Source organism: Zonotrichia albicollis, chromosome 23 (assembly GCF_047830755.1).
Source record: "Zonotrichia albicollis isolate bZonAlb1 chromosome 23, bZonAlb1.hap1, whole genome shotgun sequence".
NCBI classification, from domain to species: Eukaryota; Metazoa; Chordata; class Aves; order Passeriformes; family Passerellidae; genus Zonotrichia; species Zonotrichia albicollis.
In genome coordinates, this window is record NC_133841.1 from 4,525,203 (window position 1) to 4,551,673 (window position 26,471).

Genomic DNA, 26,471 nt, shown 5'->3' on the forward strand with positions numbered 1-26,471 from the left:
CCGCTCCCGTGTCCTCTCCCTGTCCCCGGGCTGTCCTGGGCTGGCTCCTCTGCTCTGCTCTGCTCTGGGCCTCCCAAAGAGCCTTGGTGAGGCTGGAACACCTCAGTGCCAGCAGGGACCTTCCAGCGGTGCCCACAGCCCCAGCAGTGCCCGCAGCCCCGGGGTGCTGGTGAGAGATCCCCCAGGATAACCTGGCTGGTTTTCTAGGCAGGATCCCTGCTGGCACAGTGAAGGAGGGAAGAGTTGGAGCTGAAAGGAGGTGAAAACCTCAGCAGGGTGCTGCCAGCACAGCCAGGACTGAGCAGCCCTGCTTGGAGATCCCATTTGGGATTCCCACAGCTGGCAGCCACCCACAGCCACCTCCCCTGAGAGCCTGGCATCAGCCCAGCCTGGCAAAGCTGGCTTTTGGGTCTGCAGAGAGGCTGGGGCTGGGGAGAGGGGCCTGCTGTCCCTGGGCACAGCTGAGAGATGGATCCTTCATGGCTCCTGCTCTGGAAGGAGGGGACTGGCTCCAAGGTGATTTTCTCAGCAGAAATTTCTGGTTCATCCCACATTCATCCCCGTGATCTGATCACACCAGACCCAAGAGCAGTCAGAGCCCTCCAGCCCAGACACCACAGCCCCTGAGCTCCAGCCTCTCCTGCACAAGGCTGCATTGATGCCAACATCTGCTCTGGATTTAGAGCAGTCTCTAAATGAGAAGTCTCCATCTATAGATGGGCTGAAGCAGCCTGGTGGCACTGCCCAGGGAGCTGCAGGTCTGCAGAGCTCTGAGCCAAAAGGTGTCCCCAGGGGAAAGCTGGGAGAGCCTGGGTCAGTGCAGCCACTGAGGGCAAGGTCAAACCCCTGTTCTCCCACAGTGTGTCTGCATCATCCAAAACCTTCCCCCAGGTCAACGAGCTCCTCCATCTCTCACCCCTGGCACGGAGCCTTCTCTGGGTTCCCAGGCCAGGAATTACTCCAGTAACTCCCTCCTGAGGCCCCTCAAGCTGCTGCTGATGCCTTGTTCACCCTGAGCACCCATGGATCAAATCCTGGGCCCTGTGTTTGGGAAATGCTGCAGGAGCTGGAGTCACACCCTGCCCCACCTCCTGCTGCTCCTGCTCTGGGAAACCTTCATTAACAAAATAACTCCTTTCCAAATTAACAAAATAAACCTTTTCAGCAAGGTTTAAGGGCTGCTGGGTGGGGCTGGGAAGGAGAACACTGTTGAATTTGCAGGGTTGAAGGGAGAGAATGGTGAATTTCACTCCATATTCTTAGAAGGCTATATTATATTATATTATATTATATTACATTACATTACATTACATTACATTACATTACATTACACTATACTAAAACTATACTAAAAAATAGAGAAAGGACACAGACAGAAGTTTTAACAAGGATGATAATGAAAACTCGTGGCTGCTTCTAGAGTTCCTGTGATGGTTTTCACAGAGGTCCTAGGATGAGGGAAGAGATGAGGATCTGACTCCATGTTTCAGAAAGCTTGATTTATTATTTTATGATATATATTAAAACTATACTAAAAGAATAGAAGAAAAGATTTCATCAGAAGGCTGGCTAAGAATAGAAAAAGAAAGAATGATAAGAAAAGCTTGTGGCTCAGACAGAGAGAGAGCCAGCTGACTGTGATTGGCCATTAATTAGAAACAACCACGAGACCAATCACAGATGCACCTGTTGCATTCCACAGCAGCAGATAACCATTGTTTACATTTTGTTCCTGAGGCCTCTCAGCTTCTCAGGAGGAAAAATCCCAAAGAAAGGATTTTTCAAAAAATGCCGTAGCTACAAATCCCGACACAGCTGATGGTGATCGGCCATTAGGTTAGAACAATTCACATGTTGGATAAACAATCTCCAAACCAGCAAAACACAGAATAAACTGAGGTTTTCCAGCTTCCTAGGAGAAAATCTCAGGCAAGGGGGATTTTTGCAGGAAATGTGACAGTGGCAGCCCAGCAGTGCTCTGTGTCTTGCAGCCACGCGCGAATCCGCCTTCGTGCACGCCATCGCCTCGGCCGGGGTGGCCTTCGCTGTCACCCGCTCCTGCGCCGAGGGCACCTCCACCATCTGTGGCTGTGACTCCCACCACAAGGGACCCCCGGGGGACGGCTGGAAGTGGGGGGGCTGCAGCGAGGACGCCGACTTCGGGGTGCTGGTGTCCCGGGAGTTCGCGGATGCACGGGAGAACCGGCCGGACGCACGCTCCGCCATGAACCGGCACAACAACGAGGCTGGCCGGACGGTGAGTGACCAGGTGGACAGGCTGGGTGACCAGGGGGACAGGCTGAATGGCCACTGGGGACAGGCTCAAAACTGCCACCAAAACTCAAGGTGAGGCTTCCCAGACTGAGTTTAGAGCAGACATTTAAGCCCAGGTGGCACAGGTGGGTGATGGAGAGCAAACCCTCTGACCGTGTTCAAAGGGGTCCGAGGATGAGGGAAGAGATGAGGATCTGACTCCATGTTTCAGAAGGCTTGATTTATTATTTTATGATATTTATTATATTAAAATATACTAAAAGAATAGAAGAAAGGATTTCACCAGAAGGCTTGCTAAGAATAGAAAAAGAAAGGATGATAATGAAGGCTTGTGGCTCGGTCAGAGAGTGTGATGTGATTGGCCATTAATTAGAAACAACCACATGAGACCAATCCCAGATGCACCTGTTGCATTCCACAGCAGCAGATAACCATTGTTTACATTTTGTTCCTGAGGCCTTTCAGCTTCTCAGGAGGAAAAATCCCAAGGAAAGGATTTTTCATAAAAGATGTGTGTGACAAAACACCGTGTTCCATTGTGTGGCTGTTTCTGCTGCTGATTCTGCTTTGCCCCACACAGACCATCCTGGACCACATGCACCTCAAGTGCAAGTGCCACGGGCTCTCGGGGAGCTGCGAGGTCAAGACCTGCTGGTGGGCCCAGCCCGATTTCCGAGCCATCGGGGACTACCTGAAGGACAAATACGACAGCGCCTCGGAGATGGTGGTGGAGAAGCACCGCGAGTCGCGGGGCTGGGTGGAAACCCTCAGGGCCAAGTACGCGCTCTTCAAGCCACCAACAGAGCGGGACCTGGTCTACTACGAGAACTCCCCCAATTTCTGTGAGCCCAACCCCGAGACGGGCTCCTTTGGGACGAGGGACAGGACGTGCAACGTCACCTCGCACGGCATCGACGGCTGCGACCTGCTGTGCTGCGGGCGCGGCCACAACACGCGGACTGAGAAGCGCAAGGAGAAATGTCACTGCATCTTCCACTGGTGCTGCTACGTCAGCTGCCAGGAGTGCACGCGGGTCTACGACGTCCACACCTGCAAGTAAAGCACAGGTGGGGCTCCACTGGTGGAGGTGGCTCCAGAGCAGGGCCCCAGGGGTCACTCAGACCCACACGTGGCCTCACACTGATGGAGGATGGCACAAAAATCCTGGTGGCCCCAGCCAGGGCTCTGAGGAGGCTCTGGGCAGCTCACACAGGTGAGGTGGGACTGCTGGTGCCTCAGGCTGGCTGGGGAGGGCAGGGATGGGACAGGGAGGGCAGGGACAGAGAGAGCACAGACAGGACAGAGAGAGCACAGACAGGACAAAATGCCCTGGAGAGCAGGGGCAGGACAAGGAGGGCAGGGACAGGACAAGAGCAGGGACAGGACAAAAGCAGGGAGAGCAGGGACAGGACAAGAGCAGAGACAGGGCAGGGCCAGCAAGGACAGGGAGAGCAGGGACAGGACAGGGAGGCAGCAGAGATCAGGGACAGCTGGGTCCCAGCGAGGCAGAGCCCCACGAGGCAGAGCTGCTGCCACAGCAGCCCCTGAGCTCCCAGCTCTGTCCTGCCCCACAGGCCCAGCCCCTGCAGGCCCCAGTGCGGGGGCTCAGGTGGAAATGGATTGGCTTGGGTTGGGTTGGGAAAGCTCCCCCAGCTGCTGCTGTCCTGCTCTCAGCACATGCAGGGGGGACAGGAAGGAGCCCCCAGCCCAGCCCAGCTCCCTCCTCCCTGCTCTGAGGTGATGCTGGAGAACCAAACCTGAGCACAACAACAGAGCCCAGGGGTCCCTCTGCTCTCTCTGTTCCCCCTCCCCACATCTCCCATGGAGGATTTCAGCAGGGCAGAGCCCAGGGCAGGAGCAGGGCACAGGGCACTGCTGCCACCTCCCACAGGGGACAGCACTGTCCCATCACCTCCTCACCAGGCAGCTGCCCAGGAGAGGATTTTAAGGATCATTGACTGAGCATTCCCCAACATGACTTCACATCATGGGGGAGCTCAGGGGTCTCTCTGGGGACAGGTTACCTGCCAGGTGAACAGGAGAGGCTCCAGGGAGAGAGGAAATCTCTGTCCCAGCCTCCTTGTCAGCCTTGTCAGTGCCACAGCACAAAGCCAGGCAGAGCCCTCCCCTGCCACGGGATTTACTGAGCTGTCTGCAATCATCCAGAAAGTTCCATGAGCAGGGATTTGGGCTCCCCCCTCATCCCATGCAGCAGAACCTGTTTGTCCCCCCCCTGCTCCCCAGGCCATCCCCTGTTTACCTTCTCCAGGACTGACCTGTGAAATTAATAAAATAAATATTCCCTCTGTCCTGGTGGGCTCCAGGGCCAAGAGCCAGGCTCAAACCCAGCCCAGGCAGTGAACTCCAGGGAATGGTGGCCCCTGGGCTGGGGCTGCTGCTCCAATCTCTCTTTTCCTGGGAATGAGCAGCCCCTGGAGCTGCACAGAGCAATAAAGGGGAGAGACAGAGCCTGACAGAACCCCAGGTCCCTCCCATGCAGAGCTCCCTGCAGAGGAGCCTTTGCTCCAAAAATTCAAACCCCAGAGAGCTCCAAAAGCCTCCCCCAGCCAGAGCCACGCCATCCTCTGATATGCATCTATTTAAAATATATATTAAAAACTCCCAGGACCCGACTTTAAACAAAATCCCTTCTTTGTTTGTTTGTTTTTTTAATCAAGAAAAGGTATTTAATATTAAATAGAACATTTATTGCCTTGTAATTATTTTACTGTAGCCAGGTATTCTAGCACTGAATGGAAGATCTTTTTTCCATCAATCTGCTGTATCCAAAGTTTTGTATAAAGTTGTAGAGGTCGATTTTTTTTTATTTTATATTCAGAAAATGTCTCTTTTTATAAGCATTATTTATTATACAATGTATATACTTGAGTTAACTAAGATTATATATTATATAAATATATATATTTGGAGAAAAATATATTTCAACTTCCATTTTTTTGTGGTACATCATTAAAGAAAAGGTAAAAATTTCAAAAATATGCATTTGCCAGCTTGTGTGGTTTGGCTCTGAGGGACAGCCATGGAATCCCAGGGTGGTTTGGGTTGGAAGAGACCTAATCAATGGATCAAGATCAAATTAATGAATGGATCAAGATCAAATTAAGGAATGGATCAAGATCAAATGAAGCAATGGATTAAGATCAAATTAATGAATGGATCAAGATCAAATTAAGCAATGGATCAAGATCAAATTAAGCAATGGATAAAGATCAATTGAAGCAATGGATCCAAGCAGGCTCCAGACCTTGCACCCTCCCCATGTCACAGGCTGCCTCTGAATCCCCTTCCAACACTCTGGGCAGACCAAACTCCACATTTTCTCATATAAAAACCTGTTCTCCTGTCCCTGAATAGTTCTGTGGGTGTTTCTGCAGCATCCCCCTTGCATCAGCAATGCTTTTCAGTGCACACAATTTTCCACTGCACTGGCCTCCAGTGTGCCTGTCTGAAGGGCAAAATAAATATGGCATCAATCAAATTCTTGCCCTGATCCCCAAATTACTCACAAAGCCATCCCATGGGTCCACCTGCATGGCCAGGGTGTCTCTCCACCCCTGGCATGTCCTGCCTCACCAGAGCACCTGGCCCATGGAAGGTTCTGGACCCCACAGCTCTGGGGTGAAGCTCTCCCCGTGGTCCCACCTGCCCCAAACCTCCCTCCACCCCACACTGTGCCTCCAAAACCCATCCCAGCACCTTCCAATCTGCCTCTGGCCAACAACTCCATTTCAGGGACACGTCTGGAAAGTTCAAGATGAAACAGGGTAAGGAAGGGGGTGAAGAATCCAATACATTGAAAGCAATATTGTGTGTTTATTATGGATTTAAGCCCCCCTGCCAGGAGGAGCCACACAGGTGGTGGGAAGGTGCTGCCCTTCCCTGCAGGGAACATCTCAGACCTTGGAGCAGAGCTTGGAGTGGCTCAGGTGTCACACCCAGCAGCCCAGCCTGGTTTTCCAGCCTTCCCCAGGGGTGGGATACTCTCCATGAACAATGGAAATGAATGATTTCCATGGAAAACCCCACCATAAACACACACCCAGAGCTTCCTCAGCCCTGCAGAGCCCACTCAGCTCCACAACGGGTTGGAGCAGAATCCTCTCAATTTCTGTCAGAGTAAGAGGTAAGAGCTGCTCAGGGTGGGCTAAATTCAATCCATCCACACTCCTGAAAACCCCTCTGGCTGCAGCTCTGCTCCTCACACACACCAGGAGCAGACACAGATCATCACAAGGAGTTGTGCTTTTTATTGAATCCATTGAATGTGCAATTAAACCAGATATTTATTATTCATCCATATAGTTCTGGACACAGACACGATAATGTTTACATCATTTACTCTGAAATATAAGTTACTGTGTGCTGCTGTCACCTGGACTGGCAGAGGGCAAGGGAGGAACAAATAAATTCACAAGATCCTACACAAAAAAATGAGAGGGAGCCACCACTGGGACTCACAAGAGCATCACAACACAAGAGCACTGCCAGAGGAGCAGAGTGGAGTGCCCTGAGCACCCCAATTCTGTGAGCACACTGAGGACAACAGGACCTGGAAGGACATGGGGACCCTCTGGGAACACCCCCTGCACACCCTGCTAGCCCTTCCAGTGGGGCTGCTCGAGGTTGGGGAGCTACACTGACTAACATCTGCTAAATGGCTTTGATTTCATGCCCCACCACGCTGAGGTATGTTCCAGGAACCTTCTGGAAGGAGTGGAGCCTCAGCATCTCCCTGAGGCCACGGGAGCAGGGCAAGGAGCGTGGAGCAAAGGTTTGAGATACATTCCTTTATTTCAGTGCAAAAACATGGCAACACTCATCTCCTGCACCTGCAGAGCTCGGCCTCCTCTCTGTCTCTAAAGGAGGAATTTCAACCTTTGGTAACATGGCAGGAAAAAGGGATAAAATGAGGCTGGAGGATACCAAAGCTGCCAACTACAGAACTCAGGAAGAGCTGGAGGTTGGAACCAGCATTGCTAAAAGTGTTGTTGGATGAACAACAAGGTTTGATGCCTTAAATACTGGATTTGGAAATTTTCCTCTACTCTGATCAACACCTCCCTGCCCTCTTCCAGTGCCCAATCCCACCAGGCCCAAAACAGCTGGATTTAAATGAAGAGGGTGCAGCATCCAGGCCCTGCTGGAGCTCTGTCTGTGGGCATGGGGCTGGCTCCACAAAAAGCCTCCACCTGACCAGGATCACACAGAGCACTGCTTCAGCATCCCTCCACCAGACTGGCAGGTTTATTAGGAGCCAGGATCTCTTTCCTACTGCAGGAATGCTGGACACAAGTGAGGGTCAGCCCCAAAGCTCCCAGCACATTCCCCCTGCTCACCCCAAAATACAGAGACAGAAGCACAGGGCTCCAGGGGACACTTCCACGTGACATCAGGGTATGAGAGACAAAGATAAAGAATAAAGTATTGCACTACACATGCAGGTTCCACATGGGGCTCTGGGGATCAGGGGAGCATTTCACTTTGTCCAGAAGAGTAAAGATCCCAGTGTTTGTTCTCCAGGTTGGTCACTTTTCCAGCTGTTGATCTTGCACTTGGTCCACCTTCAGTCTAGGGTAGGGACTCTTGCAAAAGAAGCCAAATCCATCAGGAAAGCATCATGCACATGTATAAAGCATCAAGCACACACTGGAACCCACTCACATGGAGCCAGGATAGATAGTTTGGTGTGAGTTTCCCCAGCACAGGTACTGCCCTACATGATTAGAAAGTCACTCTGTCCCACTGGGCTCAACTACTCCCTGTGGCACCTATGGGGAAAGAGTAGGACATCCTTCTCTCAGACAGCAGACACAAGAAACCAAAATTCCAGTTTTTTTTTACTCAAGCAGAATCTCTTTTGATTTACTTCAATTAAATTTTGGCCCAATATCTCATGGATAGTTTAAAAGTTAAGGTTAAATTCAGAAAAGCAGAGAATTCAGGCATGCAGCTTCCCAAACTTTCAGGAGCTCCCCCCTCCCAAACTGCTCTAAGATACAGCTCTGACAATACAGAGGGGCCAACAAGAAGAGCAGATCCACCCCACTGCAGGCTCCTTTCTGAGCAGAAAAGGAGAACTCAAGCACTGCTTTAAAATAAAAGTACTTACGTTCCTTCTTCTCTCAGAAGAGCCAAGAACTTCTTCACCCGATACTCAGGATCCATCTAAACACCGAACACATCCCCATTAGTGCCAAAAAAAGAAAGCACAGAATCAGGAATGTCCTGAGCTGGACAGGACCCACGAGGATCATGGAGTCCAACAGACACCCCAAAAATCCCACCCTGAGCATCCCTGAGAGCTCCACAGACCAGTGAGGTGAAACCTTAGGAAAGTCATCACAAGCAGGAAATAACAAAGGTCCAGCCAGAGAGTTCTGCTAAAAACCCACTATGACCTGACACAGTGAGACAAATCTCTCTTTTCATCCTTTAAAAATCTGTTCCAAACCCACCAGCTGGAATTCAAACTTGCCAAGGCCAGGGTTCTGTTCCCAAATGGAAAATTCTGCATCCCACCCCTCTGAGTCCATAACTGAGTCCATAACCTGGGGAGACACAGCATTTACCTGCACACACAGCTCCTTGTCCAAAAAAATACAGCTGAAAACAACTGCAATTTGAAAATTTGAAAACTCAGACTTGATCAAATTGCTTATTAAAAATGCAGGCACAAAGCCCAGAGGCTGATCTGCTCAGGAAGGAGCAGAAGCTGGAGTGGAGCAGAGGGGCAGCAGGGTCAGGACTGCTGGACACAACCGCTGTAAACAGAAATTCTGCTGCCAAACTGAGGGGGAAATTCTCTGGAACAGAGCTCAGAGAGGGAGAACATGGATGGTGCAGCATCCCCAGGACATCCAGGACCCTCCAGAAACAAAGGAACTGCAGGGAAGTTGTTTATCTCCAGTCCAGAGAAGGAGATCCTCCACCAGGATGTGTTGAACTCCCCTAAAAGCCTGCCATGAACCCCAAACCCTCAGCATGTCCAGCTGCAGTGTTTGGTTTAAAACAAAACAATGTATTGCTTTAGCATAAATAAAGCTTAATCAGCATAAATAAAACTTAATCTAAGCTGCTTGTCTTTAATGTATCTTAACATTATGATCTTTCAAAGTTCTATGTGATCTTTCAAAGTTCCCAGTTATGAAAATTAAGACACATTAAAGACAAATAGCTTAGATTAAGTTTTATTTATGCTGATTAAGCTTTATTTATGCTAAACAGAAGTTACCAAATCAGGAAAGCCTGGAGGTGCCAGAAGGGGTTTTTGGGAACATTCCCTGACTCATCCAGGCTCAGGAGGAGATTTTGGCTTTGGGAGTGCTGCCAGCAAGGTCCAAAAGCAACAAAACAGGGAGAGGAAGCAGGAGGAACCATGGAGAGAGCAGCCAGGGCAGGGTGAAGCCAAGGTGGGACCCAAGAGCACTGGAGGTGGCCCTGTCCTGCAGCCAAGGGCACTGCAAACACCTGGGGATTCACATGGCAAATCTGGAGTGGACCCAGGGATCAAAGGCACAGAATAATTCCAGGATACTCACTGTACACAAAGCCAAGAACACCAGTAACAGAGTTTGGGGAAATTAGAAATTGTGGGGTTACACAGCTCATAAACAAGGTGACAATTCACCCAGGGCACCAGAGCAGTTCAGGTATCCCAAGAAAGGATTTTGATATTGCTTCACTGTTACTTCAGTATGAAACACACTGGAAGTTATTGACCAGCTGAGGAATCCCTGCAGGGAGCTGAGGGTGCGGTCACTGCTTTAACAAAGCAAAACCCACCACTAGATTCAGAGGAAGACACAATGTGCACATTTTTTACAAATAACTCAGTCACCTGGCATCTAATCAGCTGAATTCTGAGAAATTTCATCCATCACTTGGAAATCTTAAGTGATTTCAGACTGAAATCTCCTTCTGAAAAGCTGTGACTGTGTTCACAGGGGTCCCAGGATGAGGGAAGAGATGAGGATCTGACTCCATGTTTCAGAAGGCTTGATTTATTATTTTATGATATTTATTATATTAAAAATATACTAAAAGAATAGAAGAAAGGATTTCATCAGAAGGCTGGCTAAGAATAGAAAAAGAAAGAAATGATAACAAAAGCTTCTGTCTCGGACAGGGAGTCCAAGCCAGCTGGGCTGTGATTGGCCATTAATTACAAACAACCACATGAGACCAATCCCAGATGCACCTGTTGCATTCCACAGCAGCAGATAACCATTGTTTGCATTTTGTTCCTGAGGCCTCTCAGCTTCTCAGGAGGAAAAATCCTAAGGAAAGGATTTTCCTAAAAGATGTCTGTGACAGTGGTGCAGCTCAGTGAAAACAAGATGCAGGGCTGCATTTCTTACCCAGTGCAATTGTGCTTTCCTGGCAGGGCCTGGCAGACCCCAGCTCTCTGTGGGTTCAGTGCTCAGATCCCAGCTCTGCTCCCTGTATTTATAGCAGTTCAGCAGATGGAGTCATGGAAACACCTCAGACCTTTTGGAATAGTTGGTTCATATTTAGCTGCCATATGCTGCTACCTCTGCTGTTACACAAGCACCTGCAGCCAGTGCCAGAGCAGGAGCCACCCCCAGTGGCCCTGGGGACAGTGGCAGCACTTCATGTGTGATGTTCAGTGTGTAGGAAAGGGCACATTTGGTGTTGTGAGGTCCCCAGGATGAGGTGAGAGATGAGAATTGACTCCAAGTTCTCAGAAGGCTGATATATTGTTATGTTATGTTATATCATATCATATTACATTACATTATATTATATCACATTATATTATATCATGTCATATCATGTCACTATTATATTATATTATATTATATTATATTATATTATATTATATTATATTATATTATATTATATTATATTATATTATATTATATTATCATATCATATCATATCATATCATATCATATCATATCATATCATATCATATCATGCTATCTTATATTGTATTATATTTTAAAACTATACTAAAGAAAGAGAAAGGAGTCATCAGAAGGTTAAGAAGAATGAATAATAAAAACCCATGACCGACTCAGAGTCTGACCCAGCTGGCTGTGATTTGCCATTAATTAAAATCAATTCACATGCTGATAAACAATTCTCCAAATCACATTCCAGAGAAGCAAAACATGGAGAAGCTGAAGCTTCCCAGGAGAAGAAATCCTGGCTAAGGGATTTTTTGATAAAATATCAGAATGACAGACACAGTCCCAGCTGTGCCTGGCTGGTCCTGCACTCACCTACCCAACAATGGTTTGCTGGAAAAATTCAAACCCAAGAGGAGCTTGGCTGCCCAGCCTCAGCAGAGTGAGGGCTCTGTGTCACTGGTCACAGGATCATGGAACACCCTCAGTGGGAAGGGACCCACAGGGATCATCCAGCCCAGCCCTGGAACTGCACAGACACCCCAAAATCCCATCCCTGGAGTGGTGTCCAAGCCCTCCTGGAGCTCTGGCAGCCTCAGGGATGGGACCATTCCCTGCCCAGCACTCTCTGGGGGAAGAACCTTTCCCTGATCTCCAACCTAAATCCCTCCGGCCTAGCTCCAGCCATCGCCTGGCTCCTGTCCCCGGCCCAGAGCAGAGATTGGAGCTGCAGCCCCACTGAGCTCTGCCCTCAGCTGCTCCTCCTATGGCCCCTCCAGACCCTTCTTCATCCTCAGCTCCCTCCTTTGGACAGTCCCTAATTCTTTCCTATCCCTCTATGACATTGTGGTGCCCAGAACTGTCCCCAGGAATGGGCACAGGGCTGGGTCAGCACTGCCACCTCAGAATTGCCCATGATTTACAGAACCTCCAAACCTCCAGCTTTGAAAAGAACCAGCACTTCAGGAGAAAGCAGCACAAGAGCACGTCCTGATTCAGAAGAAGGGAGCCATTGTCAGGGCTCAGGGAGCAGGGCAGCCCCTGAAGGGCAGCACCCCTTAAATCCATTTCATACATGTGAGCAATGACTTACTGACTTGCCTCCAGCTATGGAATTAAAAGCCAAGGAAGAAGAGGAAAAAGTAATCTAGATAAATGACTTTATTCCCTGAGGTGACATGCAGTCAGAGCACATCCTCAGAGCTGAGCAAGTTTTAACAGAATTGTGAGGAGTGAACAGAGGGGTACACGGCTCTGAGCTCTCAGCTACAAGTCTCTTCACTTCTGAGAGGGAGATCTGAGAACAGCTCACTCAGCTGCACTAAATCCACTTGATGGGAGCAGAGGGGGGGCTGGGGGAGCACTGGGATGTCAGGGCAGGATTAGGGCTGCACCCTCAGCCCGTGTCAGCACGAGCAGGAGCTCCAGGCATGGGTGCTGCTGCGGGGGAGGGCTCAGAGCTGCATAGTTCTTACCCTCTGCAATTATTTTCTTTAAAGTGCTGAAAGTGGTAAATAAAGAGAAGAGCAGCTGAACAGCCTGACAGATTTATCTTCTTCAGGGAAAGAGCACATACACCTGCACAGGCACCTTCTTCTTTTAAAAAAAAAAATAACAAAAAACCTGAGGTGATTGCTATCTGCAATCTTAACATGCTGGGTGGAGAAAAGAAATTCCATGAAAGGTGAGTTAATCCAACCCCTCCCATAGCCAGATGCTCTGTAAGTGCAGCTCTGAACAGCCCATGGGCACGAGGGGGGGATTTACAGATCTCTGTGGACCAAGCTGTGGTGATTTCTTTGTTCTCAACATTTCCCCTCACTGCAACTCTTTTCCCAATGAACCCAATGCAAAAGCTGCCACCAACACCAGGGTTCTGCAGAGAGGGGAACCTCCAGGAGTGCTCTAGGAGCCCAGAGCCATTCCTACCTGTAAGGACATTTCTATCAGCATCAGCAGCTTCTTGATCCCGATCCACACCGGCTTCCCTTTGACGTTCTGAGCGATCGTGCTGCGCTCCTTGTCTTTGAAGTTACCCAGGAGCTGGGGGGAAAATCAGCTTAAAAAATCAACAACAGGAGGCTGAGAGCAGCAATAATGGTACCTACCTTGGGCCAAAGGCAATGGGAAGCTACAAGCATTTAGTAGCTGAGAGGAGAAATTTGTTGTAATGTATCTTAGACATGGCAAAACACACAAAAAAATTATTTAATTCCCTCACGGTTTTTTCCATATTATGCCTTATCTAACAGTGCTGTGCTTTTATGCTGCACTCCAGGTCTTCTCCAGACCAGGGTCTACAAGGAAACAATGGTTCAAGCCACAGGGAGTTTCTACACCTGCTGCAGGAGTGTCTCAGGTGTGTCTTTGTGTCTCTCAGGCATCGGTGACACCACCACTGGGACAAGTTTGCCAAAGATTTGCCTGTTCAGTTTATTTTAACAGCCTTCCATACTCACTACAACTCCCACTAGGGCACAGAATAAGGGGGCACTGAAGGCAGGAATTTATAAAGAATTTGTAATTCTTCAGCACCAAACACCTCCAGTTGATGCTGTTCCAATCCACCAGAGCACCCTCTGGGCACATTCAGCTTAAGTGCCCCAATTATACTCATTACCCACTTCCCTGCCCTTGGAATGTTTTAATCCAGACCACAAACCCTTCCCCAGACCTACTGTTCTCTAATTTTGCCTCCATTTAATTCATTAAAAAGCAAATTTAAAGCCTCAGAGCTGCTCTGTTATAACACAATGACAAGCGGGATGGAGTTACCAGACACAGCTACTGCAAAATCCCTCAAGTTTGGAGTCTTTTGTCATCCTTGAACTTTTGCTCACCTCTAGAGCCTCCATGAGCTGCTCCCCTGTGGCAATGTTGGGCACGTGGATGGTGGTGCTGAAGGCATTCAGCATCTCCATCTCCTGCAGGACGTCCTTGCGGCTCGTGGTGCCGATGATGAGGAGCTTCCGACCCTGTCCAGGCAAAGGAGCCACAGTCAGGAGAGGAAAACCTGCAGAGAACCAGCCTGGGGAAGGCTCAGCTAACTACAGATGATAAATGGCCATTTAAAAACCCACTTCAAACAAAATTAATGGGATTAAATGTGTCAGTAATTGAAGGGGCCAAGAGCAGCCACAGGAGACAGGATCAGCTCTCGGAGCAATGCCACCAACAGGGTCCAGGAATTGTGGTGCACAAAGCCCCACCACACTCCCAGCTCCTTCTGAACCCAGCTTTATAAATAGCTGGATCCTCATTAAATTTAAAAGCCTGAGCAAACTCCCACTCCCAAAAGCTGAATTACAAATGACTTCTCTGGGGAACAGCCTGTCTTCAGGAATCTGTGGGTACAGTGAACTCCCTGCTCCTGCACAGGCAGTTCCAGTGGATTTCCAGCTCAGGCTGTTGAGCAGAGGCTGCTGTGAGTCCCTGAGCTCCCCCTGCAGCTGTCCAGGCCAGTCCCACTCCAGCAGGCTCCAACTCCCAATGCAGAGTGCACAGAGTCCAAACAATAACAGGATTTATGAAAAACAGAGCAAATTGTGGAAAACATCAGCTGCAAATGCAAATCCACTGTTGTTTGCTCACCTTGCAGAGCCCTTCCCACTGCTATTTCAATTTCAATATTGACACTGATCAATATTGGCTGATAGCAGGACAGTCAGGCAGGATCATCAATCTCTTTTCTATCCTAGTGCACATGGGTTGGGAGGGTCTGGCTGGCCAAGGAACCCCCTCAAAAATTTGGCTGAGGCTTCAGGAGTGAAGGAAATGCCCAGTGCCCACCTAGAGGTGGCCAAAGACCCCCTTTTATTGCTGTATAAAGTTTGGTGAGCTCAGGAGTGAAGGGAATGCCCAGTGCCCACCTTGAGGGTGCTGCCCTGGGCACTGCCCAGGCTCCCCAAACAGCTTCACTGCCACACAGCTGAGGTACCAGGGCACAGAGGAAGCCAAGGAGAGATTCCTGACCAGAGCTGAGACCTCCAAAACACAGAACAGCCCCTCCTGCAAGTGCTGGAACACCCAGACCCATCTGCTTCACAAGACAGTGAAGACCACAAGGGGTTCTCCTAAAAACTTGTTCATTACTGGATGGAACTCTCAAAATCCTGAACAGTTGGGCAAGGGGCTGTGTTAATAACAGCTTCCCATGAACTGTGAGCATTTAAGAGGGGAATAAACTGCTCAGCTGCACCCAGGCAGGGTCTGTTCCCCAAATTTAGCTCCCAGCATGTGTACAGAGCCTGGCACACTGATCAGGCATCAATCAAGGGATAACCACCTCAGAGAGGCTGCCTGAGGGATGCTGCCCTTGTACATCAATGAAATCTGTGCCTGATTACAATAAAAATGGAATTTAGCTTGGAGTTTCGCCAGGAAAGGACACAGGAATGCCACAATGAGGGGGGTTTTACCTGCTGGCACTTCAGGTGTCCATGACTGATGTCACCCTCAGCCTTTCCTTGCCCAGATGACAGATTCCTCCTCCCAGGAAAGCTGCCCACCCTCTGGACTCACCCCAAAAAAAAAAAAATTTCCTAAAGGATCAGCTCAGAAAAGGATCAGCTCAGAAAAGGATCAGTTCAGAAAAGGATCAGCTCACTGCCAACGTGGGCAGTGCCACCCTGGACCCAAAGGCAGCAGGGCACTGGGAGGTGGCACCACACACAGAAAGGGCTCTAAAGCCACTGAGGGAACCACTGGCACTGCTCCCTGTGGGAATTCTGCGGGAACAGCAGCTCAGTCTCACTCTGTGTGTGACCACTGGGACAGATTTAGAATAGGAAAAAGCAAAACAGGATCATCATTGTGCCATGTGGATCCAGGAGCTCCTTCCTGTTCCAAATACAACTTCAAATCCATCATTTCTGAGCTGGAGGTGTTCACCTGGAGAAGGGAAGGGCCTGGGGACAAGGGGGAATGGATTCCCACTGCCAGAGGGCAGGGATGGATGGGATATTGGGATAAATCCTTCCCTGGGAGGGTGGGCAGGCCCTGGCACAGGTGCCCAGAGCAGCTGGGGCTGCCCCTGGATCCCTGGCAGTGCCCAAGGCCAGTCCCAAAAATGAAGGAAGTTCTGTATCATGATCAGCTCCTTCCACATGGTGGAAAGGCTTCTATGAAAGGAGGCACAGAAAAATGGGGAGAGTGTTCAAGGCCATTCAGAGGTGGAAAAACAACACAAATATAAAGATTAGGTAACAAATATAAACCATAACTACAACAAGGAACAAAACTGCTCAACAGGATTGACTTTGCCAGGGTTCAATCTGAGATATCCTGGCAAGAGAAATACAAATGGAGTGGAAGGGAGTAGGTTTAGATTGGATATTAGGAAAAAATCCTTCCCTGGGAGGGTGGGCAGGCCCTGGCACAGGGTGCCCAGAGCAGCTGGGGCTGCCCCTGCATCCCTGGCAGTGCCCAAGGCCAGGCTGGACCGGGTTTGGAGTCACCTGGGACAGTGGAAGGTGTCCCTGGGGGGGGGCACTGTGGCTTTAAGATCCCTCCCAACCCAACCCATTCCACGTTTCTGTGATTCTGTTTAGTTGGAGAAGTCAGAGAAAGGTGAGAAATAGGGAATAACTTCCCTAAATAGACTCTTAGTAAAAACAGAGAGGTTTATAAATTCATAGCTGGTGTAGAGGGGATGAGGCAGAGACTGCTGCTCATCACTACAGAAACCAGGGAGCACAAAAAGGAATCTCAAATACCAAATAAACTGAAATAAAGGGGGTTTGCTCTCACCAACAGCTCAGCTGGACTCAGGCACACACATTGCTGAGAATGGAAAGGTTTAACAAGGTTGAAAAGCACCAGGATGAGTTCCCAGAGGGCAGATCCATCAGCAATTTTTAGATAGCTCTGTTAAAATCTATTCCCAGGTCCCTGAACCACTGACGTGGTTGGGAGCTCCTCAGAACAGATGGCTACTCCTCAAAAGTGCTTCCAATTTTTAACAGCTCCACCCAAAAGATCCTGATTTTTCCCTGTTTTCCTCAAAAGAAGCCATGCCTTCAACTCCCTGCTTTAAACGTGACCCCTGGAAAGCAGCCACAGTGACCTGACAGGGCAGGAGGCCCTCGAGCTCCTCTAAATTTCAGAAACCCAACAAACAAGTGAGAACCCCCAGGGCAGCACTGCTTGCCCCAGGAATTATGGAGGCAGCAGGGAAATCCAGCAAAGTGAAAAAGCTGCCCTCAGCCAGCTCCTCTGCACTGATTTCCTGGGATTTGTTCTGTTCCAGGATCCCAGGGTCATCCCAGAGCACACAGACAGAGTTCATGTGCTGATGATGCAGTCCCATTTTCAGAAAAATTCACTTTTTTCCTCCTCCATTTCCACAGCAGCAACGGTGAAGGCAATGTGCCACGTGTTCAGCCCACAGAAAATCAGCATTCAAGCCAAACTCCCAAAAATCAGGCAGAACATGGGAGTAAATCACCAAGGAAGGAGGAACAGTGTCAGATTCACAACCAGGGCAGATCCAGCCCAGTTCTTCCATCACCAGAGATCACACACAGGCACAACCTTAGGCTGGATTCATCCTGTTCATTTTTAGTCAAAATGCCCCAATTTGGAGCCCAGGATCCCTCTGTGCTTCTAGAAGATGATGAGCCCTCTGCTGCAGGGGTTTTACCTGACTGAGGATGTTCTCATGCACACAACTGTGGGATTTGAAGAAGCCTCTGGAACCAACTAAATTTTCCAGGATGGATTCCCGTTCCCCAGCAGGCAGCACATCCCTGCCAGGGGGAACCAGACCATGACACAGGTACAGACCCTGCTGAGAGTCCCCAGGTACAGAATTTCAGCAAATCCAGCCAGCCCCAGGCCAGGGGAGCCTGAGCTCTGCTGGAACCAGGCCCTGGTGACACTGAGGTGCCTCTGTCACCCATCAGCTGCTCAGAACCCTTGTACAGCTTTATCCTTGTGTTTGGGGTCTTGGGAATTTCTCCTCAATTCCCCAGGTTTGTGCACAAAAAAAGTAACATCACTGGTGACTGGAATTGCTTCCAGTTCACAGAGAGTGATGTGGGATCAGGAATGAATCTGGGATTACATCAAACAAGGAAATTATTCCCCTCTAACTTCCAAAGCCTCGTGTCCCAGTGAGAAAAGGGGCTGGGGAGCAGTGGAAGGACAGCTCCAGGAGATGGTCTGCCTTCAAGAGAAGGGTTGGGGGCTCTGAGAATGATAGAAGGACATCCCAGGAGTGGGTGTCCCTTGAAAGGAAGGGGCTGGGGGCTCTGGGAGTGACAGAAGAGCAGCCTCAGGCATGAATCTGACTTTGAAAGTGGGGCTGGGGGCTCTGGGAGCAGTGGAAGGGCAGCCCCAGAGGAGGATCTCCCTTCAAGAAGAAGGGTTGGGGGCTCTGGGAGTGATAGAAGGGCAGCCCCAGGCATGAATCTGACTTTGCCAGTGGGGCTGGGGGTTCTGGGAGTGATGGAATGGCGACCCCAGGAGTGGGTTCCCTTTGAGGGAAGGAGCTGGGGGCTCTGGAAGCAGTGGAGAAGCAGCCCCAGGAGTGGGTTTCCCTTCAGGAGAAGGGCTGGGGGCTCTGGGAGCGGTGGAAGGACATCCCCAGGAGTGGGTGTCCCCTGAAGGGAAGGGGCTGGGGGCTCAGGGAGTGATGAATGGGACACCAGGAGGGGGTGTCCCTTGGAGGGAAGGAGCTGGGGGCTCTGGAATTAATGGAAGAGCAGCCACAGGAGAGGGTCTCCCTTCAAGAAGAAGGGCTGAGGGTTTTGGGAGTGATGGAAGAACATCCCCAGGCATGAATCTGACTTTGCAAGTGGGGCTGGGGGCTCTGGGAGCAATGGAAGGGCAGCCCCAGGAGAGGGTCTCCCTTCAAGAGAAGGGTTGGGGGCTGTTGGAGTGATAGAAGGACATCCTCAGACATTAATCTGACTTTGCAAATGGGGCTGGGGGCTCTGGGAGTGATGGAATGGCAACCCCAGGAGTGGGTTCCCTTGGAGGGAAGGGGCTGGGGGCTCTGGGAGTGATGGAAGGACATCCTCAGGCATGAATCTGACTTTGCCAGTGGGGCTGGGGGCTCAGGGGGCAGCCCCAAGGGCACTGGGTGTCCCTGGAGGGAAGGGGGCTCAGGGGCACTGGGTGTCCCTTGGAAGGGGCTCAGGGGCACTGGGTGTCTCTGGAAGGAAGGGGGCTCAGGGGCAGTGGGTGTCTCTGGAAGGAAGGGGGCTCAGGGGCACTGGGTGTCCCTTGGAGGGAAGGGGGCTCAGGGGCAGTGGGTGTCCCTGGAAGGAAGGGGCTCAGGGGCACTGGGTGTCCCTGGAAGGAGGGGGCTCAGGGGGCAGCCCCAAGGGCACTGCGTGTCCCCTGGAGGGCTCCCTGCCCGGGCTCACATTCCCGGAGCCCGCCCAGCCCGCAGGGGATGCCGAGGCGCCTCCCTGCCTCCCTCCCTGCGGGCCGATTGTTGGGAAGCAGCAGGGAGGCACATGTGAAACCTCTGCGGGGCTGGGCAGAGCCCGCAGGCCCCGTGTGACCGTGCATGTAGATGAAGCAGCCCCGGCCCTGGGAGCTGCTGCTGCTCAGTTCTCAGGGAAGGCTTTTTCTGTGCTTGGCTCCCTGCTGAGCCAGCCCTTTTCAGCCTTTCCATCCCCCAGTCCTTGCTCCTGCACAACTTGATTGAATTAAAGACCCAGGAGAACGTGGGTTTATTTTCTCCTCTTCAAGGCACTGCAGAAAAGATTTTTAATTGGTTTAAAAAAAAAAGATGCTGAACAAAATGCAATGGTTTTCAGCCCTCTTGAAGCAGCAGTAACAGATAGCACTATTTAACACTGCTGAGTGGAACCACAAGCAGGAGCTGTGACTGGCAATTTAAAGCAAGCTCAGAGTGGTTTCTGGTTTATTTAAAGCCTAAAGTGTTTACCCTCAAAAGAAAACCAGAACCTTCAAGTGTTTGCCCTTCCCACACCACGTTCCAATAATGCAGCCTGGGAGGAAGAGTGGAGCCTGGGAGGCAGCTTCAATTCAACAGAGACACGCACCTCGATGCATAATTAATAACATTTCATCCCAGAAATGCTTCTCTTCCACACAGAGCCTGCAGTGATGGCAGGGAGCTGCTTGCACATCAAGAACATCCCTGCAAGTGACGTGTGACACCCCAGTGAATTCATAATCTGGGCCACTGCAGTGGTGACAGGACAAGGGGGAACAGCAGGGACAGATGGATATTGGAAGGAAATTCTTCCATTCCCTGCAATGGAATTCCCAGAGCAGCCCTGGATGCCTGGAAGTGCAGGGGGGGAATGAGATGGGCTGTAGGTCCCTGCCAACCCAAAGATTCTTTGAAATCAGCTCAGAATTTCAGGTGTCCCCCACAAGTGAAGTAAAGGTTAAAAGGCATTGTCTCCCCAAGAATTCCTCTCAGCACATCATTTTTACAAGAATGATGCTAAACCATGATCCCAATCCCACAGAAACCCAAAGTGCTTTGTCCCCATGCAGGTCAGTGCCACTGATGCACTTAGAATTTGTATTTGCATCCCAAATTCCAGCAACCCCTGAGAGCAGCCATTCCCTCCAAAAAAACTGCTCCTCAAAGCAACTTGCAATCTCAGAGGGGGTTTGGAAGGTGTTGATCAACCCTCAGGATTATTTCCTGAGGGTTAGGTCTTGATTAACCCTCAGGATTATTTCCATCATGGCTTCCTTACCTGAGTTCAAAACCCCCAAAGATTCTTTGTGTCGAAATCCAAGAATTCCTCTCAGCACATCATTTTTACAAGGAATGATGCTAAACCATGATCCCAATCCCACAGAAACCCAAAGTGCTCTGTCCCCATGCAGGTCAGTGCCACTGATGCACTTAGAATTTGTGTTTGCATCCCAAATTCCAGCAAACCCTGAAATCAGCCATTCCCTCCAAAAAAACTGCTCCTCAAGAAAACTTTGTAATTTCAGAGGGGATTTGGAAGGTGTTGATCAACCCTCAGAATTATTTCCTGAGGGTTAGGTTTTGATTAACCCTCAGGATTATTTCCATCATGGCTTCCTTACCTGAGTTCAAAACCCCCCAAAGAGTCTCCATGTCCAAATCCAACATTTTAACAGTAAACTATCACAGCAGAAAAGGCCTTTCCTGCACAGCTCAACTTCTTACACACAGCTTTGGGTTTTTAAATGCCCAAGATCCCCACATGCCATGGCTATGCCAGGGAACTCACTACAAACACACCAGGAAGAGCCAGAACTGCCAGAGCAGGGCAGCCCAAAGTCCTGATTCCCACAAAGCCAACACTGGACACTTAAAAAAGAAGAAAAAAGCAAAAAACTCCACATGATCAATCAACCAGTGACATTTCCTCAGCAAACTCACTCCTCTCTACCCTCCAACAATTTATGGCTTAAGTCACCATAATATTGGCTGTCAAGGCAGAGTCTCCCAGCCCCCAGGGCATTTCAAACCCTGCTGAGCACAAATCTCTGCAACAAGTGCAAACTTGGCAAATATCTGTGAGCTTCAGCCTGTGTGCTGCTCTGGGGAGCCCCAGGTGCCACCCAAAGGGCAGGAAACTGAAAAAGCTGCCCTCAGCCAGCTCCTCTGCACTGATTTCCTGGGATTTGTTCTTGTTCCAGGATCCCAGGGTCATCCCACAGCACAGGGTTCATGTACTCATGATGCAGTCCCATTTGCAGAAAAATTCACTTTTTCCATCCCGAATTTCCACAGCAGCCACGGTGAAGGCAATGTGCCATGTGTTCAGCCCACAGAAAATCAGCATTCAAGCCAAACTCCCAAAAATCAGGCAGAACACGGGAGTAAACCACCAAGGAAGGAGGAACAGCTTAAGATTATTTGGTGTCAGATTCACAACCAGGGCAGATCCAGCCCAGTTCTTCCATCACCAGAGATCACACACAGGCACAGCCTTAGGCCTGGATTAATCCTGTCCATTTTTAGGCAAAATGCCTCAATCTGGAGCCCAAGCTCCCTCTGTGCTGACAGGGGGACAGAACACAGGTGTGGTCCTGCCCTTCTGCCTTCTAGAAAAGGGGTGAGCCCAGAGCTGAGCCCTCTGCTGCAGGTTTTACCTGGCTGCAGGATGCTCTCATGCAGCCCAGCAGCAGCACACATCCAGGATGCAATGGGCAAATGGACAATTTAATACTTTAAGTTCATTTGAAATCAAATTCTGTTTTCCCCACTGATTTTTGGGAACAGCAGGTCAGAGAGTACAGGAGATGAGGGGACCAGGAATGGCTGTGCTGCTGCACACAGGAGCTGCTCTGCTCCAAGCATGTGATGAAATTTGGATGCTGTTGTGTTGTTACAGGCTTCACATGGCCTAGAAACTGGAGAAATCTTTGTTCTCCCGGGCTGACACTCACACAGGGCTGTGGCATTACAATTTAGTTCAAAGTGCTGGATTTGAAAGGTCTTTTCACCAAACTCTCTAATGAAAACAACACTCACACTCTCCTGTGCCAGGATATTAAACATGACAAAAAAACTGACTTCACCCACACTGAGCTTCTGTGCTTTTTCCTGACACCAATTTTCAAGGTGTTCCTGTTAGGATGTTATTTATTCATGCAGATCTCTGACACACAGAGCAGAAAGGCAGTGAAGGACAGGAAAATGGCAAACAAGAAAGGAGCCTCAGCCAGCACGAGCTGCAGAACCCTCAGCACTTGTGATGCTCCTAAATCTCATCAAGCCACAAAGTGCAAACAGACAGGATCAGCACGAGAGACAGGATCTTAAGCTCCCCTCAATCACTGTAATTAACACCTGATCATTTCAAGTTAAGAGCAAATTAAACCCCTGACAAGCACAATCACAGATTACACAGAAATTGGTCTATAAATAGGGAGGGAGCACATGGCTGAGCCAGGGCTGGCACAATTCAGCTTTCCATGGTGAAGGTTAAACTGCTTTCCTTAGTCAGTATTTTTAGGGCTAAGTGCAGAAGATCCAGCCCCCAGTAATTAGATATTTGAAGCTGAATCCCTTGTGGTTATCCTAGAAATGTCCAAGTGAATGAGGAGCAGCAGGCTGGGATTAAAGTGGCTGATTCAGACAAAGCATTAACAGCACTGAGGCAGCCACAGAGCTCCCAGTGTCCATTCCTGCAGGGACAGGGACAGGTCCCAGTGTCCCATTCCTGCAGGAACAGGGACAGGTCCAACTGTCCATCTCTGCAGGAACAGGAACAGGGACAGGAACAAGGACAGGGACATCTCCCACTGTCCCATCCCTGCCTTACCTGAGGTGGGGCTTTCTTCAGCAGCACCAGAAGGGCTTGCAAAACCAGGTTGGAAAATCGAGGTCCAATTGGGACATAATCTGAAAGGAAAAACTCATTTTAATATCCATGGAGCAGGTGTACATTTAATCCACTTCACTGCAGCAAAACCAGTTCAATGCTTCTGCAGTAAATGTTTCCAGATAATTTCCAGTTTGCCATGTTTCAATATTGCAAATGCATCAATATTTCTGCAGCAGCCAGCACAGCTCTCCCTCCTCCTGACTCACCTAAAAGTCGCTCAATGTCGTCCACAACAACACAGCTGAGCTGGGACTTGTAGGCATCATCAAAGATCTGAAAAACAGTGAAATATCTCAGGGTTAAACCTCAGCCACAGCTGGGCCTGCTGATGTGGGTTCAGCTGAACACAGCAGCACTGAGAGGAATAATCTGGGAATGAAACAGGTGGGGAATGAGAGATCAGGCTCCCTGCAGGCAGTAAAATACTGCCACCTCCACAAATTTGGTTTATTTATTCATTTACTGCCCTGAGGCTCACTGTAAACCAGGGAGATACCAGCACCATTCCTGTGTTTTAGGAGCTGGGGCAACACTGATAATGTGACACAAACACACACAGAGAACCTGCCCAGCTGTGACACAGCTGTGAAGCTTTTCTCCTCAGGCTATTGGGCACTGTGCAGAGCAGCCCTGCAGGGAGAAGGGACTGACCCAGGGCTGGACCTCAGCCCACTGACCCTTCCTGGAGCAGCAGAATGTCCTGTACAGCTCTGGGTGTGAGCAGGAGGCAGCACTAAGGACAGCAGTGGTGCCTCCAGCAAACCCTGATTCCAGTGAATCCAAAGGCTCCTTTTGGAATCCAAGTCACAAACTGGATCTCCACTGCTTCTCCTAAGAACTGTCCTTCCCTTACAAACTCTACAGCTCTGCACCAGTGTGGTCAGAGTAACATTCAGCTCACATTCAGTACCATTTCCAGGAAATGAAAATGTTCCACTCATTCACATTCCCTGGGTGCCCAGGTTGTTAAACCCTGTGTTTAAATAAAATCCCCACCTCAGAGCAGGTCCCAGTCCCACTCAGGCAGGATCTGCCCTCCCCAGGTGCAGCCCTAAGCCCTTCCTGGCTCCCCATCCACAGGCAGAGCTCCAGCCCTGCTCACCCCAGATCTGCTCTGCTGCTGTTTGCCAGGATCTCACACCAGAACTGAGAATTGAGACACTCAGTGCCACAAAAACATTGGGACAGGAGTCTGGTGTGACAGGACAAGAGGGAATGGATTCAAACTGCCAGAGGGCAGGGTTAGGTGGGATATTGGGCAGGAGAGGACTTGGCAGAGAGTGCCCAGAGCAGCTGGGGATCCCTGGCAGTGCCCGAGGCCAGGCTGGACAGGGTTTGGAGCCACCTGGGACAGTGGAAGGTGTCCCTGCCATGGCAGGGGTGGCACTGGATGGCCTCCCAACTCAATCCATTCTACAATTCTGTGATACATTCAATTTTATAAATAAATACATGCAGGATTTCCAGACCTAGAAAGAGCAGAAAACCATCCCAAAGGTAATTCACCTTTCCCTGCAGGAGAGAACCCAGAACTGAGCTGTCAGCAGGCACAGGGGGTGACACACACGTACCTTCTTCATGGCCTGGCACTTGGCTGTCTCAGAAAACCCAATCATCTTATCAGGAGAACAGATCTTGATAAAGGGGAAGTTGGATTCCTCTGCTATTTTTGCTGCTAAAGCAGTTTTCCCACTGTGGGGGGGGCCTGCAGCAAAGGACAAACAAGGAATAAACAAGGGAGGAAACAGCTCTGACAATGCTCAGTGTGAACGATACCAAGGGTATGTTTAGAATTCCATCCAGAGGCATCTGCAGTGTGAAATGAATGTTTTTCCTGCTTGCAGAAGGAACACTAACTCCTGCTGCAACCCAACCCTCCACGTGAAGGCATTTAATGGAACTGCTTGAGCATATGCAGAATGATTTACCACAACACAAAATATGGCATTACACTTTCTGTAGGAGCAGCCATGGCACCAAAATGTGTTTAGGATAAATTTCTTGAGCTTTTGTTCTGTCTCAGTATGATCTCTGCTGGCACCTTGGCAAACAAGCCAGCAGCAGGCACACCAAATACTGACAAAGATAATTTGTTATTTGCCTGAATTCAGGATAATTCAGAGACCAAAGGCACACCTGAATCCAGTTGGGAAGGATGGAAAAAATTGCTGGGCAGTAACACAAGGAATTACTCAGGGTTAACTCCAAAGCTACAGAGGTAATGCATCTTTTTGGACTTTGGGAAAGGAAAAAGGGAAGAGATAAATAACAAATTCTATTCCAATATAACAAATTCTCCTCCAAAACCTCTAACACAGATAATGGAAGCAGTTTCCAATATCTGAAAACTCTCCTTAGGCAGTCTGGATAGAGGAAATCCACCTTTAACTGACAGAAACACCCAAATGTGGCTGTTTGAACTCAGCTAATTGCACTGATGAGCTCTCCAGTGACTTCAAAGAGAATTTAGAAAACTGACTCAGCTGGAGACATCTCCACTGTAAACCAGCCAAATGCAGGTTACTCACTGGGTACATTTGGGTTTTTCACTGGGCACATTTTGGGTTATTCACTGAGTACATTTGGGTTATTCAGTGGATACACTTTGGTTATTTAGCAGGCACATTTGGGTTCTTCACTGGTTACATTTTGGATATTTGGTGGAACATTTTTGTTTATTCACTGAGTACATTTGGGTTATTTAGTGGGACATTCTGGTTCTTCACTGGGCACATTTTGGGTTATTTAGTGAGTACATTTTGGTTCTTCACTGGGCACATTTGGGTTATTCACTGGTTACATTTTGGATATTTGGTGGAACATTTTTGTTTATTCACTGGGTACATTTGGGTTCTTCACAGGATACACTGTGGTTACTCACTGGGTACATTTGGGTTCTTCACTGGGTACATTGTGGTTACTCACTGGGTACATTTTGCCTATTTAGTGGGCACATTTTGATTATTCCCTGGGCACATTCCCTTCTCCCCTCTTCCCATCA

General features: G+C 49.5%; 2 protein-coding genes across 3 annotated transcripts in view; one reads left to right on the forward strand and one right to left on the reverse strand.

The window, feature by feature from the left end:
* The window catches only part of WNT3 (Wnt family member 3), a 31,354-nt gene extending 26,564 nt beyond the window's left edge, over window positions 1–4,790 (forward strand). The window contains exons 3-4 of the mRNA XM_074557938.1: window positions 1,992–2,257; window positions 2,855–4,790. Of these exons, the coding sequence (XP_074414039.1) occupies window positions 1,992–2,257; window positions 2,855–3,334 (746 nt within the window). The 3' untranslated portion in view covers window positions 3,335–4,790. The remainder of the gene's footprint in view (window positions 1–1,991; window positions 2,258–2,854) is intronic.
* Window positions 4,791–6,522: 1,732 nt separating this feature from the next.
* NSF (N-ethylmaleimide sensitive factor, vesicle fusing ATPase) overlaps window positions 6,523–26,471 on the reverse strand; it is an 80,790-nt gene continuing 60,841 nt past the window's right edge. The window contains exons 15-21 of one of the 2 annotated variants that reach the window (XM_074557936.1): window positions 25,042–25,175; window positions 23,677–23,743; window positions 23,408–23,487; window positions 14,006–14,140; window positions 13,095–13,208; window positions 8,405–8,460; window positions 6,523–7,877 (exon numbers count right to left, since the gene is read on the reverse strand). In XM_074557936.1, coding sequence (XP_074414037.1) covers window positions 7,859–7,877; window positions 8,405–8,460; window positions 13,095–13,208; window positions 14,006–14,140; window positions 23,408–23,487; window positions 23,677–23,743; window positions 25,042–25,175 — 605 coding nt within the window. In that variant the 3' untranslated portion in view covers window positions 6,523–7,858. Of the gene's footprint in view, window positions 8,064–8,404; window positions 8,461–13,094; window positions 13,209–14,005; window positions 14,141–23,407; window positions 23,488–23,676; window positions 23,744–25,041; window positions 25,176–26,471 lie in introns of both variants that reach the window. The other variant, XM_074557937.1, reaches the window with a different exon arrangement.